The following is a 19,232-nucleotide window of genomic DNA, read 5'->3' on the forward strand; positions in this document are numbered from 1 at the left end:
CCGATCTCTCTGCCACAGGAGCTTATTGTAACAGATATTTCACACTTTAAATATCAACTAAATAATTGTAGAGATAAACTTGAAAAGGCATTTTTTACCTATTTCCGACAGTAATATTGACTTTAGCATTCGCATTTTCATGCAACAGTAACCTCGTTTAAGTGCTGACGAACCTCAGAGAGCAGGAGGCAAAATTCAGGCAGGTTGGAGCATCCGACGCGTCGCCAGGCATTATGGAACTCATCAGTCCACCATCTACAGACTGCTGGACCGCTATCAGTAGACAAACACCGTCGCTGACCACCCTCGTAGCGGGCGTCCACGTGTAACGTCATACCGACAAGACCGCTACGTTGTGACCTCTCATTTGCGGAATCGCTTCATAACAGCTACCACAACTACCATTATCACCATAGGAAGACACAACTGACCCACCAGCGACAATACAGTACACCGCCGTCTTACTTACCTGGTTTACGTTGACGTTGATCATACGTTGATTCGCGTTTGACCTCCCGACATAGACTTACTCGACTGAACTGGTAAGCAGTCCATCGCAGCTTGCACAATTGCAGAGCATCGTCTCCTCAGACGAGAGTCGCTTTTGTATCGATACCGCAGACGGCGGAGTGAGGATATGGCCACGTCAAAAAGATTATCAGTACCGTATATTTTGGAGAGAGATCGTAGACTAGGACCTTCCCTTGTTTTGGGGTGCCATAAGGTGGTTACGTCATGTTCAACTGTACTCTTTCAGAACAACGGGCAAGGTCGTGCTAGGGCAACTCGTCCATTTTTACTCAAAGAGGTCTTCCTGTATTTCAGCAAGATAACGCGTGACCACACGCAACAAGAATGACACAGGCATTTCTCCAGAAAAAGAACATCCAGGTCATGGATTGGCCAGCTTTAAACCCGGATCTGAATATCATCGGACACTTCTGGGATGAGATGGAAAGACAAATTCACCAAAAGCGAGTTTGTGGAATTCACCCTCATACTGTGGAGACTGGCGTCCATGTAAGAGTGACATGTAGGCTCCCACCTTCTCACCTTCTTTATTCATTCACCATCCTTTGTTCCCTGTATAAACACACCGTGTGGCCTGAGGTTCGTGAAAGAATTTAACTTTGACCGATATCACCTCATCCAACACTCGAGGCCAGAGGGGTCCAGTGTGTCTGTTTACCGAGTTGCCCTGCCGTGATTTCACCCACTAATATGTTTTTGACACTATGTTACACCTGCTATATCCGAACATAAACCTTTTCTCATACAAGAAACGTGTCTAGTCTAAAATCTCAATTTTCCGCCATGTTTATTTCATGTTGAATAGATCTAGGTGGACGTTATTAAACTATAACTAGTGATTGTTTTCCCCTAGTATATGCCTATTTTCCCAGGCCACGATGAAAGACCAAGCCCACTACAGCACTGTTGCTTGTATGATGGCTGCACTCTAAGTGCTCACGATACTCAACTTTTGAAAAGGTATGTTCCCCCATATACATATGCAGGTCGCATGTGACACCGTATCCTTATCACAACATGGGCAGTATGCATGGCGAATCGCCCATAGCCAGCTGAGTTTGGATATTGCGTAACGATTGAATTGGCGTCAGTTTTTAAGATAAAAATATAATCTTTTTACTCACTTTTCACTACATCTGTAAGTAATTTATCACTACAATAACGATAATGGTGTAAAACCGACTCTCCTTTAAATTAAGAAATTGATCTTGCAGAAAGCTGTGTGATGTCTCAACCGACCCTCTGTTTTTTGCTTTGCTGTATTTTTGATTGAGACGCCTCCGACGTCATACAAGGGGGAGTTATCGATCTACACCTTCAGAATTCTGGGAAAACCATCTTCATCTTTTCAACGATGTCAATGCACACCCACATGCTGCACCCCAACCAAACTGACAGGGTAGGTGAATATAAGTCCGTATCCCAGTGGCAGCTGATAGTAGATGCTCGACATAGTTAAATACGTTCAGTAAATATGAAAGGTTTCTCCTGACAAAAGACGCACTTCAGAAACATCAGAAAATGGAGCGACCCTTTAACAGTTATCTCCCCTTTTTTGAGGTTCCACTGTCAAACACCACAAGGAATAATTCAAGTTGCTCGATGCTTTACCCCAGAGCAGACTGGTTAAGAGACTGCGTAGATTGCGACTGTTTCACTAACACTACAGGGAAGCGGCGGATACACGTCTCCAGGTAGGTTTAATGTCGTGATTCGGTGGAATGTTTAACACTAAGGGCGGGTGGTGTGTCTTTAGCCTATGACTTACATCAACTAGAAAAAATAAAGATAAAAAACTCTAACAGAAAGGACTGCGACCGACACCATGAAAAAGGTTTATGTAAGGAAATAGACAGATAGACTCTTAATGAATTCGGACAGTTTGACATTTTTACATAATTAACCACGGAGGCCTAGAATACCCTGGTGAAAATAATGGATTGTATAGGAAACTAAGGACTACTCCAAATCACTGATGGATGGATTCTATAGGAAACCATGGACTACACCAAATCACCTATGAATGGATTGTATAGGAAACTAAGGACTACACCAAATCACTGATGAATGGATTGTATAGGAAACTAAGGACTACACCAAGTCACTGATGAATGGACTGTGTAGGAAACTAAGGACTACACCAAATCACTGATGAATGGACTGTATAGGAAACTATGGATTAATAAGCCCAACCATTGATGATGCTGATTTGGATGCTCTGATGGTTGTAGATTTAGCTGTCTAGAGAAAACAATCACTCATGATGCTAGTGGAACTTACAGATAAATACGGACTAGACGACCCGATCATTGATGATGCAGGTGGGTTTTAGAGGTAACTCTGGGCCCGATTTCTCGAAACAAACTTAAGTTTTAACTGAAATCTCAAACTGAGTCTGACAATTTGAAACTGCTGAATTTTTATCTCAACTGCATTTTTTAGACTAAAAAAGTCAAAACAACTAAAGAAATCTGTCCACCAAACTCAGACAGCCGTCTACTATGTTTGACCTAGATACCAATTTCCTTTCATTCTGGAAAATGTGTGTTCCTGCATTTTCTCAAATTTGAGCAAAAACTTGGACTTAAGTCAAAACTCAGACTTAAGTTTGTTTCGAGAAATCAGGGCCTGGACTAGAAAACCATTCACTGATGATGCTAGTGGAATGTATGGGAAAGTGAGGAACAGAAAAAAACATCTTCGTCCATCGGTGGATTTTAGAGGTAACTAAGGGCTAGAGTTCCCATTCATTTATGACGCCGCTGGATTATATCTAAAGGGAAACTAAGGCCTAGAATACCCAATCACAGATGATGTTGGTGGAATGTATGGGAAAGTGAGGACCAGAAAAAAACATCATCGTCAATGATTATGGATTGTACTGGAAACTAGAGACTTGAAAACCCAAGTATTGATGCTATCTACCGACAACTAGCTAAACAATCAACTGTGTCTCATACCGAAACATGAGTCTCATTCACCTATTCGGACAACCACCTAATTTTCAGCCGATCCGAAGTTTCTAGTGTGAAAGGGAAAACAGACATCACAAACAACTCTGGTTTCCCTGAATTCCAATTTCTTGTTTCATAAGAAATTGTATTTTTGAATGAGCTAAGATTTTAAACTTTAATAACACCGTATTTCTGTGTTTTATGGCGAGGTGTAGGCAGCATGACCTTAACTAAGACGTCAAAACTGCCTCTGTTTGATGAGGTCGGAAAATGGTTCACGATGCATCTGGCTCACTGGTTACACCTTATGCGTGTTTTTCGCGCATAATTGATGTAGTTCTGTAACGCACAAAGAGATTGATAAAATATCAAGTCCGTACCAGACCGCCAAACGTTTGTAGTGGCAGAGCATCGTTTTGAGATTTCCACGATTTCCAGGTGTCCGTTTGTACGACGTGTTGGCAAGGATTAGGAGTATAGTGTCGCAATATACAAGCGCTTAGATGTATCAAATCATACTGATCAATATTTTATATCCAGTTAAATGGATTTGTCTAAAATTTTGGACTGGTTATTCTACTAAGTTGCACAATATGACGGAACCCAGTCAACAGGAAACGAGATTGTTGTGTAATCAATGTATTGAGTTTTATGCGTTACCTGTGTTTCATTGCAGTCATGCCGGAGAACCAATCGACGTCGAAACTATGGGTAGGTTGCCTTTTGTTTCCCAGCGTTGTTGAGAGAGTGCAGAGTACTGTGTACCGGTGTTCAGTCATAAACATCAGATAGTTCCATCAGACAGAATGCCAGGATACAGGGGCACATACCTGGACAAATACCAGACACACACTCACACTCACGCATACGCTCACATTCGCGAACACTCACACTCACACTCGTGAACACTCACAGTCACAATAACATTATACTTAAGGTTTTAATCCCTAATTCTAATATCTTTCGTTTTTTCCCATAATTTATTATAAATGTGTATGTGAATTTAAATGGATATTAACAATCCTGACGTCTCTTTAAAGGTATCTGTACGAATGTCTTTTGCGGTATGTGATTCAAGTCAGTGTGTTGGGCACAAATAAGCCCACATCACCCTAGAGATATACCACAACCGTCACCCCGTTAAACAAACTCTAAAACTGAAATGCATATAAAGATAAGCTGATGTAGACGAATACACTGAGTTAACTGGATGTATGAGGCGAGTTGTTTGCCAGCCCTCTATTCAGTCAATGCCTCGGTATGAACTTCCTCCTTTCGTCACATTGTGTATGCAATGTGTGTATTTGTGACAATGTTAAGACTCTTTTTAGAGGTATTTGTAACGTCTCTTCGTGGAAGATACTTCAAGAGATACACCCTATTTACAAGGCAGGAATGTCACATACCCTATATGAGGCTAGAATATCTACTAGTTTCTATCAAAGTCTAGACTTCCAGTGCAGTAATGTCCATAGACCCATATCAAAGTCTAGGTGTCCCGACATAAGTACGTCCACTACCCTTTCTCCAAATACAAAGAATCTATACAACTCAGTTAAGATCTTATGTTTATTTGAAAGCATCATAAGATAGCATATTATATCCCTGAAACAATGCTCTTCGACATTATAGTTTGAAATAGTTTGATTTAAAGCTTTGAAAACAACATCGACGACAACAACAACAATATGAAAACCAAAACAAAATAATAAATAAATAAATAAATAAAAAAAAGAAAATAAAAAAGAAAAAGAAAAAAAAGTCCCCAAATACAGAAGAACGCACGACCGCTTTCAGTCTGCATGTACAGCTCCACACCCTTAACCTTGGTTCTCAGGTCCACGTTCAGTCCAGTAATATTGCTGGAATACTTCTAAAAGAGGCGTCAACCTAAACTCGCCCACAAGGTCTTAAGTTAGTGTGGATGTTTGACCGTGGGTGGATTGAGTTGTGGATGGACACAACTATAATTAGATGCCTATAACATTCAACTCTCCTGAGGGAGTGTATTCTAGATACCCGTTGTAATTGACTCCTAACGACCTAAATATCATTACCGCCATGCATATATGAGCGCTTGTATATCTAAATATTTTCCCCTCAGTACACAACGAATGTCATGTAAACGTTATGTATTATATGTCTTCCAATTGCGTAGATTGTTGCTCATGCTGTGGATCATTGGATTCTCTGGTTCAGACTCGTAAAACTCACGTGCGGCGTAAAACTCACTCTCACTCACTCTTACATATCAGAACGACTCAGCAGGTTATATAAATATCCAGCCTTGCTTTTCCTCTGACAAATAGTGATGTGGCTTGTCTGAAAAGGATCTAGTGATCTTAAATTAACAGTCGTCATTAGCAGCATGATCAGAAACAGGTATATTACGTGCTCTTCTTATTTCGGTGTACGAAGTTTAGTGAGTAAGTGAGTGAAGTTTTACGTACCGTTTAGCAATATTCCAGTTATGTTATTGCGGAAACACCAGAAATGGGCTTCACACATTGTACCTATATGAGAAAGCAAACCCGTGTCTTCGGCGTGACAAGCGAATGCCTTAACCACTAGGCTATCTCACCTACCTTGTACGCGATGAGCTGATGTTCAGTTTAACGCTGAAGGTCATTGCACTTACATAGCAACATGCACAGAGCTACCAGTTGTCGTAAGGGCAGGCACTTGTTTACTTGTTTGCTACAAAATATTTTCCTGCTACACGATATCTCACTGTCACCACATCCGTGTAGGATATGGGCTCCCGGGAACTCTCTTTTTACCTCATCAGCGACGAACCTTCTAAATTTTCGTTACGTCTGAAGAATTAGAAGACTTTCGAATGAAACAAAACCCCACGTTTAGAAACGGCAGCACTAGTCATTTTACGAACACTTCAATCCTCAAGACGCACACACTGCCACATATAGTATGTCCTCTAAGTGCTCTTTAGCTATACGCCCTTAAAAGTTCTGTTTCCATTAAAAAGGTCAAACTAAAAACCCAACATAAATACATAAAAACAACATCCTAAAAACAAAAGGTCGTCTAATGGATAATATTAATAGAAACACGTGTTCAGTTCAAGAATAGTTCACATGGCAACGCGGCTGAAATATCACTCAGTCCCTCGTGAATAATATCTTCACCTGACTGACCATACACGCTGTCAATGTGTTCTCTGTGTAAAGCTACTCAACGATATCTCTTTCAGGTTGTCGTTGCTATCTTCTTCTTCTTAGCAACGTTAACGTTGGCAGGCTACATTGTGTGGAAGGAATTTTGGTGAGTAGAACTCTCCTTAGTAGATATGAAACTGGTAGTTTTGGGTCGTCGGCGATTTCGTCGTTTGTAAACAGTGCCTAGAAAGAGGTTAGGTGAGTTCGTCCTGTCTTGGAAAACGGGTTGGAACTCTCGTCATTACCAATCCTTTGCAGATGTTACACAACTGGACCTCTTGAAAAGAACAGCCAGATCATTTGCTTTATGCTCCAGGTTAACTTCTTATACCATTCATGTGTTGTTTAGAGCTGTACAGATATGCATATATTTTGATAGGCACCAAGCTGGTTTCTAAACCTACAGTGTCAGACAGTGAGGTACAACATCTGCAGCTATGACTTTAAACAGGCTAAAACCTAATGTAGTATTGGAAAATACAGGGCTATCCGTAATTTCAGTTTCATCATTCTTTCAAAGCGCAATTCTGGTAGAAATGCTGATGACTGTGTAATAATGATGAGATATTAGGCTCGATGAAACCAGTCACACAGACCGCTAAGTTTACTTCTCGTCCAGACAATCACAGCAAGATGGTGACCATTGGAACCCAGAGGGTCCAAACCATATGTTCCACGTTGGTGTCTCTCGAGGAAAACTCACACCGGCTATACATTTGAATACATCGGTATGACATGTTCACCAAATCAGACAAAACTGACTACTGCATCATCAAGTATTACCCAACTGATCGGAGAAACACTCTACATACGTTACCATCACTTCATAGCCGCCACCATATTTCACCTTCAGTTTTCACATTTCATTATAATGGGATCATATATAGAGGATATCATATGAGTGCACGTCATACTATGGTTACGGCCTCGCTCTCGCTCGGGAAATACCAACATTTAGGCACTCGTGTCGTAAACATGGTATGCCATGGGCACGGATTTAATATTCGGTTTATTACCGAAGTCCTCAAATTGAGGAAAAAGTACCCAAATCTACTTTTAAACACAGGCTGACTACCCGCTGTCGCTGCATATAGAACGTAACGTCCCAGAAGGGACGTGACGTCATGGCATTGTTATGACGTCATGTCACCATGACAAAGTGATATTTTGCCCTAGGGCATCGTTTGAAAAATATGAACGCTTCGTTCATATTTTCACCCTCATAGGCAATAAATTATACTAGTCCTTGTTGTAGGTTCAAGAAAAGCACGGAATACCGCATTGTGGAACGATTCCCAAATCTGTTCCTCACAAGAAAACAGCTGCAGCAGCGCATCAATCTCACCACCCGGTACACACGAGTGAACAACAACGTCACGGGGACTGACAATTGTAGACTGAATTGTTTTACTGGTCCAAGATTTGGAAAACAAAGTGCTGGTTATATCTGGCACCATGCATGCTGTCAGACGTAAGTTGACCTGTACCCCGCTGGGAGTGACTGAAAAGTGACTCTCTGCTAAAAATGCGTCTTCAGATGCGTAACACATTCCTGATGTATGTGTGTGTGTTGATTATATTTTGATTTAATCGTGAAGCACTGTAACTACGGAGAGTTGGCAGATCGTTCTGGCATATACTACCCATCAAACGTTTGGATTCACTAGTGTAAATGTTGTCACTTTGTTCAGTCAACTGTTCTAAACTAGGTTTTAAAAAATATTCCATACTAAAAATATTCCATTTAAAGCTACTGCTTACAGATATTTGCACATGCATTTCAGTAATTTGGTGCATGACCCTTCATCTGCATAGGATTGGCTGGTTCCACCAAGATAGTGGACAGTAATTCGTCTTCGATGTAACCGCATGTAACAGTTCATTTTTATCAAAACGAGGTCTGTCTAGAGGAGTGCCCATGTATGTTTGTATGGGAAACGTAATTGGGAAGTTAGTTGTCTGTGCTCTCATTAATTTGTTCCTGTCCGTTTGTAGTTTGTTTAACGATTAATTACCAACAATATCAAGCCGTTGCACGTAGATGTTTTGACGCCAAAACCTGGTTTTACGTGATGTTACAGACAAATATTCTATCGAGCCGAAGATACTCTGACTAATGTGTTCGGTCAGGTCAAGAGGATAGCCCAGTTTAAGGAACACAAACAGTACTTCAAGAGGGAGGTATGCAGGTAAGTGAAGAAGAGTGGTCAGTGAGTGTGGTCAGTGAGTGTGGTTTTATGTCGCCTTTAACAACATTCCAGTATAATAACGCAGATGGGCAACAGAAATGGGCTTCACACATCGTGTCCATGTATGGTATCAAACAGAGGTCTTTTGTGGGACGAATGAACGCTCAAACCACTACGATAGCCCTAAGCACCTATATCTATATCTAACTGGTGATATGTTCTCCAAGTCTTGAACACCTCTTGAGTTTATATACTCCTAACTGTTTCAGTCACGTTCTCAACTTCGGATATGGCGTATGTTCACAGAATGTGGAATACGTGACGGCAGTGACCGTGGATGACGACGACGGTGACGTGGAAGATATATCAGACGAGTTTCACCACGACGTGGACAAATATCAAATCGACTGGGTCAAGGTCAACGGAAGTTGCAAATGCCTGAACAGAGTTAGTCATCTAAATGGCACAAGTAAATTCAGTGACTGAATACGATTGTATTCATTCCAGCTGGTAGCTATATTTGAAAGTGTCGCTGTTTATAAAGAATTCAGTCCCTAGTTTCCTGTAAGCCTTGGGACATCAGTGATTCCCTCTGATGTGTTCCGGACGGTAATAGAGACAATGAGTATTCTTGTTGACCTTCATATTGTGAAACCAGTGGTTTTTGTGAAACCAATAAATGATGTTTGAAATTCCTGTTGTGTATAAAGAGGAAACGATGATTCCAAAGGTTATGCATTTTGTTGTTGAAGTTTGCTCAATACATTACACACAGATGTAAATTAACTGTCATTCTAAGATGCTTCGGTGAAAGATGAAATGCGCCGACAATACTATCAGACTATAATGTGCACTTTTTGCATTACGTCACAATGTGTTGACGTCACTGCGCCTTTCCAGCCTTCCCCGTCGTAATCGAACTTTTTTGCACTAGATCTAAGTCACAATGTCACCGACGTTACGATGGATGTCAGTTGCCATCGCCTCGTAGAGCCTCCCACAGTAAACTGCTTCGTCGCATCCCGTTTATTGGTGTGCAGTTGCATCACACAGCTAACATCACTGGTGTAAAAATACGTTTATGTTTTCAGAAGGATAAAATGTCTCATAGTTCCACACAAAATTTTACACAGGCACAGTAATGTTTGCAATGTTTACATTCCCACATTGCAGTCGTGGAATGTCGCTTGAATGGCTTGACTAGTCAGCTTCAGCTGATTGTACTGATCTAAACTATCGTTGGTAGTAGAAATGAAACGGTCATATTGCCTTGTATGGTTTAAGAGATTCGCAGATGTCATTAAAATGGTCTAGAAAAGATATTTAACCCGAACATAAACCGTCACCAAACTGTTCATCATTTGTTTTCCTAGTAACATTTGTCTTAACGTAGGGGTCTGACACGTCAAAAGAACAGCGCATCAGTTGGCCCTGTGCGAGGATTCTTAATTTAGGTCACCGTCGTTTATTTTCTGCCATAGATTAATCGAAATTAGGCTTACACATTTTTAAATACGGCATCTTAGAAAAGAAATACAGTTCGTTCTACCACCATGTATAGTGTAATAAAGCACACTTTCGCCCTGAACTATTAAATGGTTAAAACGTAAATCCACTATCTGTATTTTGCGCTCCTCGTGTATCAACGGAAGTCAACTACTAAACAATCGATAATGAGTAATAGATCTACTATCGATGCATCAACAGGTTTTCTTTGCTACCATCGATTTATTGCTACAGGAGACTCAACAATTGCAATCCATCGATAGTTCGACGCATGGCCACAACCCTAACATATAGTGAACTAAAGTTTCAATGCGAATAGATTGGGCCAATGTTGGATGACACAGGGTTGCGGGTATATGTCAGAGAATGTCCCGGAGTCAGTAGCTTTCACAACTATATACGAGTAGCCTAAAATGAACCTTACATTTGTGTAAGAACTCGCGATGTTTGTGAATGATGGAACCGCACGTTCAAATATTCTGGCTGTCCGGTTTTCCAACAGATTTCTAGAATCGAAAGCATACAATGTCTACAATGCGTGTAGAATTTTCTAAAATATTCATTTCTTCACCGGTTTCGTTAACATTTGAAATATATCTGAATCATAACATATAGAAACAATACACAATTGCAAAAGTCTAGATTCTTATTTTTATTTTTTTAAATTATTGACCAAACACAGATTCGTACACTTGTGGTAATTGTTGCTATTTTAACATGATGACATATGCTAAATGATATCACAGGTGGTTTTAAGTGGGTGACACTTTGTGCCCATGTGGGCATGAATAACGTTATTATGGAAGTGTAATTTGTGTCAAGTGGAGGAGCGGTGGGTCCGAGGGTCATTGCCCGTAATTACTTGAACATTTCACATCCACATAACGTCACACATGCAAGACTTAACGATACACAAGATTTGATATTCAAGTAAACCTCACTTTTCTTCACAACTAACTGGACAAGATAAACTTTACAGAGGAAGGGCAGCTCAAGTCACCAATATCAATGTACACTCACCAAATGCACTGTCAAATATAATATAATTTGCCCCTAAATTTCTCATCAATGTTTATATTCACTGGTATGGAGCTTGGTTACGGTCAGAGTGGAGTCTTTGTGATTTTTGCGACAGAAGTTTTATGATTTTCTGACAAAGTCTGTGATTTGTCACAGAGTCTTTGCAGTGATATGTGTTATAATAAGATAACATGGTAATTATAGCTTTAGTTTGTGGTATCAAAGACTATAATTCCTCGAACCAAACATGATATCATCTTCCAACTTTATAATCTACGCATATAGCAATAGCATAAACATCAATTTTATCATAATTTGAAATGAAAGTCATTTTAATGATAAAGACGAGTAAAACGTCAAGATTATCAACCCTCGAAAAAAATAATCACATCGAAGTATTTCACTCTCCCAAAAGAACTAGTAATACGATAAGATAATGTATCTAATATGTTAACTCAAGGGAAATTTTGTGTGCATCGTGTACAGTGCTCTAATCTATAAACATTATAAGTAGTACCTGCCTGTGAACGAAAGTTACAATACCATTACCTCTAGAAATGGAACACATACAAACAGATGTAGCACAAAGCTCCATTTCACAAAGGCATTATGCTTAACCCACATAGTCTGTGCGAAGCAAATATTTTCAGAAGAAGGCACTGAAGTCAATATTCATGATGATTTTGATGATGATTGTATACTCTTTGTTACAGATAATAGTTATTAAAGTGGTCACTGTCATAATTAGACTTCAAAATATAAAGTGTTGTCTCGTGTAAAGCAATACGTGAAGGAACACCACAGGCTTGAGGAACAGGCTGTGGTGTTCCATTCCTGTTCAAGTGGCGACTCGTGGCTATTTTAATCCCATACGTGGATTCATTACATAGGTTTTTACTGTATGTATTAACGGAATATTGGAGTAAATCTAAGCATGGAGAAAATATTGCCCCAAAGGAGGGTATGACAGGTCTGCCTTACAGCAATATTTACACCACGAGATTTTCAACCAAAGTGAAGCGATCCTGCACAGTCCTATTATGAGTAATTCACGCAATAATCATACGCTTCATGGTGGAATTAAAAGTATGGGACAAATATCACCACATTACCTTTAACCACTTAAAATGTTCTAGTCAAAATTATCCGAAATATGAAAATTTTACATTCAGTTTGAATCACCTCAAATTATGGCTTCAAACATCCATACGATCTTTAGAACCACAGATACGTTAATAGAAACGTCCAAATCCGATTCATGAACAAGATTTCGGGAACTGTGTCCCGATTCAATTCCATTTTTGGGATTGTGAATTATCTGTGGCCTTGAATGAATTTTCCGTTACATCAATTTCATAATCAAAACTTTTCGGTCACTATAGAACATCTCGGTGTTTTAAATATGTGTGTGTTTTCGTTGATTAAACAGCACATGCGTCTTTATAGTGGGCGATAAACCCAATCAGAATGGTGATTGCGCATGCTACAACAATTTATTCAATCATCTATTTTTCGCATATATCAATACATTATAAGCAAATTATGAAAATTTCAGTTTATGAGTTCCATGATTATCAAGGGTTTTCTGAGTAATATACCTATATTCAATCCTGAAGGAACATAGCACTGAGGTAAACGTATAATTAATTCCCGTTATAGCTGATCTTGGACGTCAACAGGACATTTATTGTACCTTACCCTTGCCTTGCAGATGCTATATGTAATCACAAAGACTCTGCCACAAATCATGAAGTTTCTGCAGCAAAAGTCACAAAGCTTCCACTCTCACTGTAACCACGTTCCCTACCAGTGATACACGATATTGTTCAGTTGACCGCCATGTATGCGCGTGAAAAACGCGAACTCCTAACAATGTCGAAACCTAAATAATAGTGGATGGTAACCTTAACTCGTGACAGGGAGTAAAGATGCAAGAGTTGCTTAAGGCTGAAGTTTCGTTTTTTAATTAAACTTAAACATTTTAAGCTAATTTTTCAATTTTTTTCTTGTGGTGGGGCATTTTTTTTCAATGTGCAATTGAGAATGGGTGGCGCAAAGTTAAAAAATAAAAATCTATAAAATCGTTGGGAATTTTACGGACGCGGGAAATGAGAAACACAGAATTAAATACGGACGCCCTAAGTTATGTTTACGGTGACTCACTCTGACTTGATGTATCATTATCGCAGATCAGACAATGTTGTTAGATGGGAATGAAATAAACTCAAGACCAAGTAAGTGAACTGTGCCTCTCGTCCTCCTTGGCCACCGAGATATATCAGAATATACCATCCGTGGAGTTTAATTTCAGTGTATGCCCCAAACGTAAAGCGATTAAAAGTGAAGCCTGAATTCTTCTCGGCATGTTAATGTATGTTACTGCAATCCATATTGACTCACTCTATGACTGTCGCATGCAGTGTTTGCAGTTGGGTGTGGCGTCTCTAAAGATTTAATTGTTAAGGACTATTTTGTAGTCAAAGTTAAAACTGACGTCAGTCTGATATTTCATATATGATATAAATAGAATCATCCTGCGATTTCAGGGTGGCTTTCAAGACGCAGATTAGCTCATTCGGAAAGTCTTGGCATGTCAGAACGCAAACTCCTAGAAGTTCTTATAAATCGATGTATACAACCTATCAAAAGTTTAGACTAACTAGTGGAAATGTAACCACTTACTTCTGTCAGCTGTTCTAAACTAGATTTCAAAATATTCCATTCTGTTTAAAGGTACAGTAAATTTACATATAAACTGATGTATTGTAAAATGCTGAAAAGAGTATTGTCATGAGTTCTGTAAATGATGAATCTTAATGAAAATTGGCAAATTCTCAGCAAAACTTTACACCAAATGGCAGCTGTTCACATACACGATATTTGCACATGTTTTTAGCAGTTTGATGCATAATCCTCGTACTGTTCATCTGCATAACGTTTGCAACTGGTTTCCGCCATTTAGTGCAGAAATTTATTTTCGATGTAACCATATATGTATAACCATAACACACAGTGACTGCATCACGTGAGGCTAAACTTTTAATTTCATTTATCACAATTGTTTTTATTGTTTAACCCAACGCTCTGTCATTCACAGGGGCTTGTAGCGTTAAACAATGCCGCAGCGCTGTGACTCCGATAGTGACAGTTCATTATAAGTTGTTCACCGGTTATGAGAGGAACTTGGGTACATCAACCCATGGCCCAGAGGGACAAGTCATAACGTATTTATCTTTTTCATATTTACCGAACACCTCAATGTTAGCACTGAATAGTTTGAAGCAAGGGTACAAATCAGTCTTTTTGTAACCATCGCTGGATTTTGCAGATGACAAGAGCACAGATTTAAAGTTATCTCCCTTCCATCGATTTGCATTCGCAAAGTATCGTCAAAGTCCGTCCATCATATGTGATTCAATGTTATTCGAGAATTACTACCACGAAGTACCAATTGAGTTCGGAATTCCCAGCGGGTTAGTAGAAAATGTTACAAGCTTGTAAGCAGAGTACATTGAAAATAACAGAAGAGCGCTCAGCCAATCAGAAAACGTCATTTATGTGAGAGGGAAGATATTCCTTGATGGCATCTTTTAGCGTGACAAGTCCTTCTGTTGCCATTGTCCAGCTATTATCATACTATCCTGCGGTCCTCATATACTCGTGTCTGGACAAGGCACCAACGGGTAACTGGGATCGACATGTCAGCGAGCCTGACCACCTGACTACAAGCATGGGGTATTGAAGACCTGTCATTGAGTCTAACCCCGGGTTTGTTAGAAGATAATTGACTATCACTGAAGATCTAGGGTAACGAAAGTGCCAGAATCCATTTCAATACGCTTGAGAAGAATCAGCAGCTTGGGTCATTCCGTTCATATTATATCGTAAGCATGTGTTTATGAATTTGTAGAACAGAGATGTTACCTGGGTATCGCTGTACAATACATCGTTCGAACTACGTCAGTCGTGAGTCTGTGTCATGGTATGGGAGTTACGATCATCTTAGCACAACGTAGTGATCACTTTGTACAACAGCACCCGGATGTCCTGCTCCAACAATAGTAGCCGTCACAAACGAATGTAATGGAAAGTCCGTTGCTCAGCTAAAAAAACAAAAAAAAACAAAAAAAAACCAAACAAACAAACAACCAAACGTTAAATGGGATTGGTCTCTGATTCATAACATTTTGAAATATCCCACTAATGGCTATAAATCAATTATTAAACGGTATTGCTAAAACTCTTGTACAAGGGTCATAGTTCTAGTCCACATGGGTAATTCAGCGAAACGTGATTGTCTATTTGAACCACTGTTGAAGAATGTCAGATCAGAGATAGATTATCAGTTTCTTCTCCAGCGTAACTTGTCTTCAATTACAATTAGTACCTATTCATGCCACCCTCTCTATTTCTTTGTTGTTTATACAGATTCACATAATTTGAGTTTTTCTCAGAGACCTTTCCTCAAGTGTTTGAAAAGTTCTAGCAAAAGACTTTGAGTGTTTTCTAATCAGACAATGCATAGATAGCACTGAAAAACACAGAAATTATTATTCCTGGGGCTGACTGCCTCGCCTCACCATTCGAGGCGACTAAAAGGATCGGGTGGTCAAGTCTCGCTGATTTGGTTGACACACGTCGTCATATCCCGATTGTGTAGACGCTCATGCTGTTGATCACTGGATTGTCTGGTCCTCACCCGATTATTTACAGACCGACACCAAAAAGCTTGAATACTATTACCAACCAACCAACCAACCACCTAACCCTGTTAATATCAAAATACCTAAACATTATTTCATACTGGTCTAGTCCAGAAACAGATGTTTTTATCCATGCCAGTTATCTTCATGCGTTCTCAAACGTATCTCACTGAATAGCACCAATGAATCCTCTTATAGTGTCAACTGGTTATGTCATATATAGAATAATCTAAACAAGTGTGGCTTACTTGCATCTTTGATAACTCTTTGATGAAACAATTCATTTTTATTTGCTTTCTCTACTGACTGTGCTAGTGACTGGATTGTCCCATGCCCGGTGACTCATCAGATAAATTGTATAGATAATTCAAGACAGCAATTTGACTATAAGTGCATTATCCAGCCAATTATCCGTGAAGATCCAGGTTAGAATTAATCTTCATCAGCCAGTGCTTGTCGTAAAGAAAAACGGGATCTGGGGGTAAGGCCCGCTGGCTTGACTGGTGATTCATGAACAGCGGGATTTGTGAGAGTTAGCAGCACACACGCCAGGGATAAGTGGATCCACTTCAGCCATCTCAGTGTGAACAAACTGTTGAATGACAAGCAATGGTTTCGATGGGACTGTTTTGTCTTGCCAGTTTGAAAGTACTTTCTACACTGGTAGCACAATGTATTATATTTTGAATTGGATACTAGTGTATTCAGGGCTGGAGGCGGAAAGTCAGTTCTTTTAGACACTCCCACGCATGCAGAGTATCCAAACAGTCGTTCGATTGTAAGAACTTTGTTATTATCTATAAGACGTAAAACGGTACTTCTTGTGATAACACAGCTAAGTTTCTTAAAATAGATCTCATTGGTAACTAAAGTCATAAGGATATTACAAATAAGGATATTTTTGTAGTTTACGTAATGTGTAGACACCTGTAGAGGTATTATGACATGTACCGAAACGAGAGCATAGCGAAAGTGAGTGAGTGAGTGAGTGAGTGAGTGAGTTTAGCTTTTAGGAATATTCCAGCGATATCACGGCGGGGGACACCAGAAAATGGGCCTCACAAATTGTACCCGGGTCTTCGGCGTGACGAGCGAACGCTGTAACCACTAGGACCCCACCGCCCCGAATAGCGAAAGCTATACATGTAGTTGATAAAAGTAAATATTCAAAACCACACATTTCTTACATATATTTTTTCAGGTTCGATCAAAATTGACGTTGACAGTGACAGTGGGATGGCTATGATCAAATTAAACACAGGGTAGTAAACTTGTTTTTAGTTGTCTGCAATTTATGAAAGATCATGTGTACTGTTGTGGCACTAGAGAACAGTTCATTGATCAAACCAGGATGACTCTTAATTAGGCAATTCCCTTATAGGGAGATCTCCTATTTCGACCGGATATACCCATTTGTGAAACCAGTGAAGTTCCGGATTGGAGCAGATCTTCAGCAACCCTTCAGCTTGTCGTAGGAGGCGACTAAAGGGATGGGACAGTTGGTCACACTGTCATGGTAGATTCATGTCACCGTATCCTGGAGACGAGGATGGGTGCTCGTGATCACTGGATTGTCCTGTCCAAATTCGATAGTTTCAAGACCGCCGTCATATCAGTGGAACATTGCTGACGACTTTTTTTAAAAACAAAAATGCGTGAGCACTACTCTGTCCTCAGAACCACCTCGTGGTCCTTGAAAGGACTGCCCACTAAGAAGGTAGATCATTCACTGCATATGTGAGTGTGTATGTTATTTGTTTTTTGTTTGTTTGTTTGTTTTGTTGCTGTTGGCAACATTCCAACCATATCAATGGACACCATAACTGAGCTTAACTCATTGAACCCATGTGGGGAATCGAACTCGGGTCTTCGGCGTGACCACTTCGGCTTTAACCACTAAGTTGGCTACCCGAAGGCCCCTTCACGGCAGACGTCAACAAGCAACTGCCACAGCATAATGACAAAAAAAAGAAAAATGGCCAACCAGATATCACACTTGTACCTCGACACTATCTCTGGGCGCTTTACGCTTATTGCATAAGGCGGCGTGGTAGCCTGGCAGTTAGAGTGTTTGCTCGTCATGCCAAAGATACAGTTTCGATTCCCTACAAGGGTACGATTTGGAATGACAATTTTTGGTGTCCGGCGCCGTGATGTTGGTGAAATTTTGCTAAAGCGCCTTAAAACTAAAGTTACCTACACTCCCACAGAATAGCTATCAAATTTCTGGATACCTAAATATCGGTATGTAACACCTAACTGTGGCACGCTCACCGCCACTCTCATCTTTCCGAGTGATTTGTCGTTCCCTTTGGGGAAAGTAACACCTAACTGTGGCACGCTCACCGCCACTCTCATCTTTCCGGGTGATTTGTCGTTCCCTTTGGGGAAAGTAACAACTAACTGTGGCTCGCTCACCGCCACTCTCATCTTTCCGAGTGATTTGTCGTTCCCTTAGGGGAAAGTACAGACTACTTAAAGTCACTCCCCAAGTTGTTTTCTCTGATAACTAGAGCAGAATGCCCTGGTGATAGAACGTCGACACATCAGTTATGTCATGTACAATAAAGAAGAACATCCTGCCTCTTTAATGTCGGCGTTATATGTTTAATAAATTATTACTGGTCCTCTGTAAGGAAAATATAACAGGCAAATAACAAACATTTACCAAGATTTCTCAATTTCCACGTCAAATGTAATCGGACCTGAACTGATATATTTAATAAATATGTGGGGTTTTAGGGTATTTACTTTCAATAACTATATGTATAGGTTTCGCTACATGTTATAATACCTCTACATGTGTCTAAACATTACGTAAGACTAAAACTAAAACATACCCTTACATATTGGAAATATTCTCACGAGTTACGTTATGAATGAGATCTATATTAAGAAACCTTGTGTCCTACCAAAAAGCCTGTGTTTTACGTCCTACAGATCATAGAGTGGGAGTGTCATACTTTGAGAAAGAAGACATCTGACTTCCGTCTCAAGCCCGATTCGTTCATTTCAGAAACATTCAGTTGGTTGGTTTGAACATATCTAAGTTTCGCTTGATTTAACTCGCATTGTCGATGAAAAGTCTCATCGGCAGTTATCTCCCTTGCTAATGTTCACTCATTGACACGGGAAACATGTAATGAAACAGGT

General features: G+C 39.9%; 1 protein-coding gene across 1 annotated transcript; it reads left to right on the top strand.

The window, feature by feature from the left end:
• Nucleotides 1–4,163: 4,163 nt before the first annotated feature.
• On the top strand, nt 4,164–9,542 carry LOC137284945 (uncharacterized). Its single transcript, XM_067817029.1, has 5 exons — nt 4,164–4,196; nt 6,697–6,767; nt 7,917–8,132; nt 8,743–8,850; nt 9,120–9,542. The coding sequence occupies exons 1-5, from the start codon at nt 4,164–4,166 to the stop codon at nt 9,334–9,336; spliced, it is 645 nt and encodes a 214-aa protein (XP_067673130.1). The 3' UTR covers nt 9,337–9,542.
• Nucleotides 9,543–19,232: the final 9,690 nt, after the last annotated feature.

This window comes from Haliotis asinina, chromosome 5 (assembly GCF_037392515.1).
Source record: "Haliotis asinina isolate JCU_RB_2024 chromosome 5, JCU_Hal_asi_v2, whole genome shotgun sequence".
NCBI lineage: Eukaryota > Metazoa > Mollusca > Gastropoda > Lepetellida > Haliotidae > Haliotis > Haliotis asinina.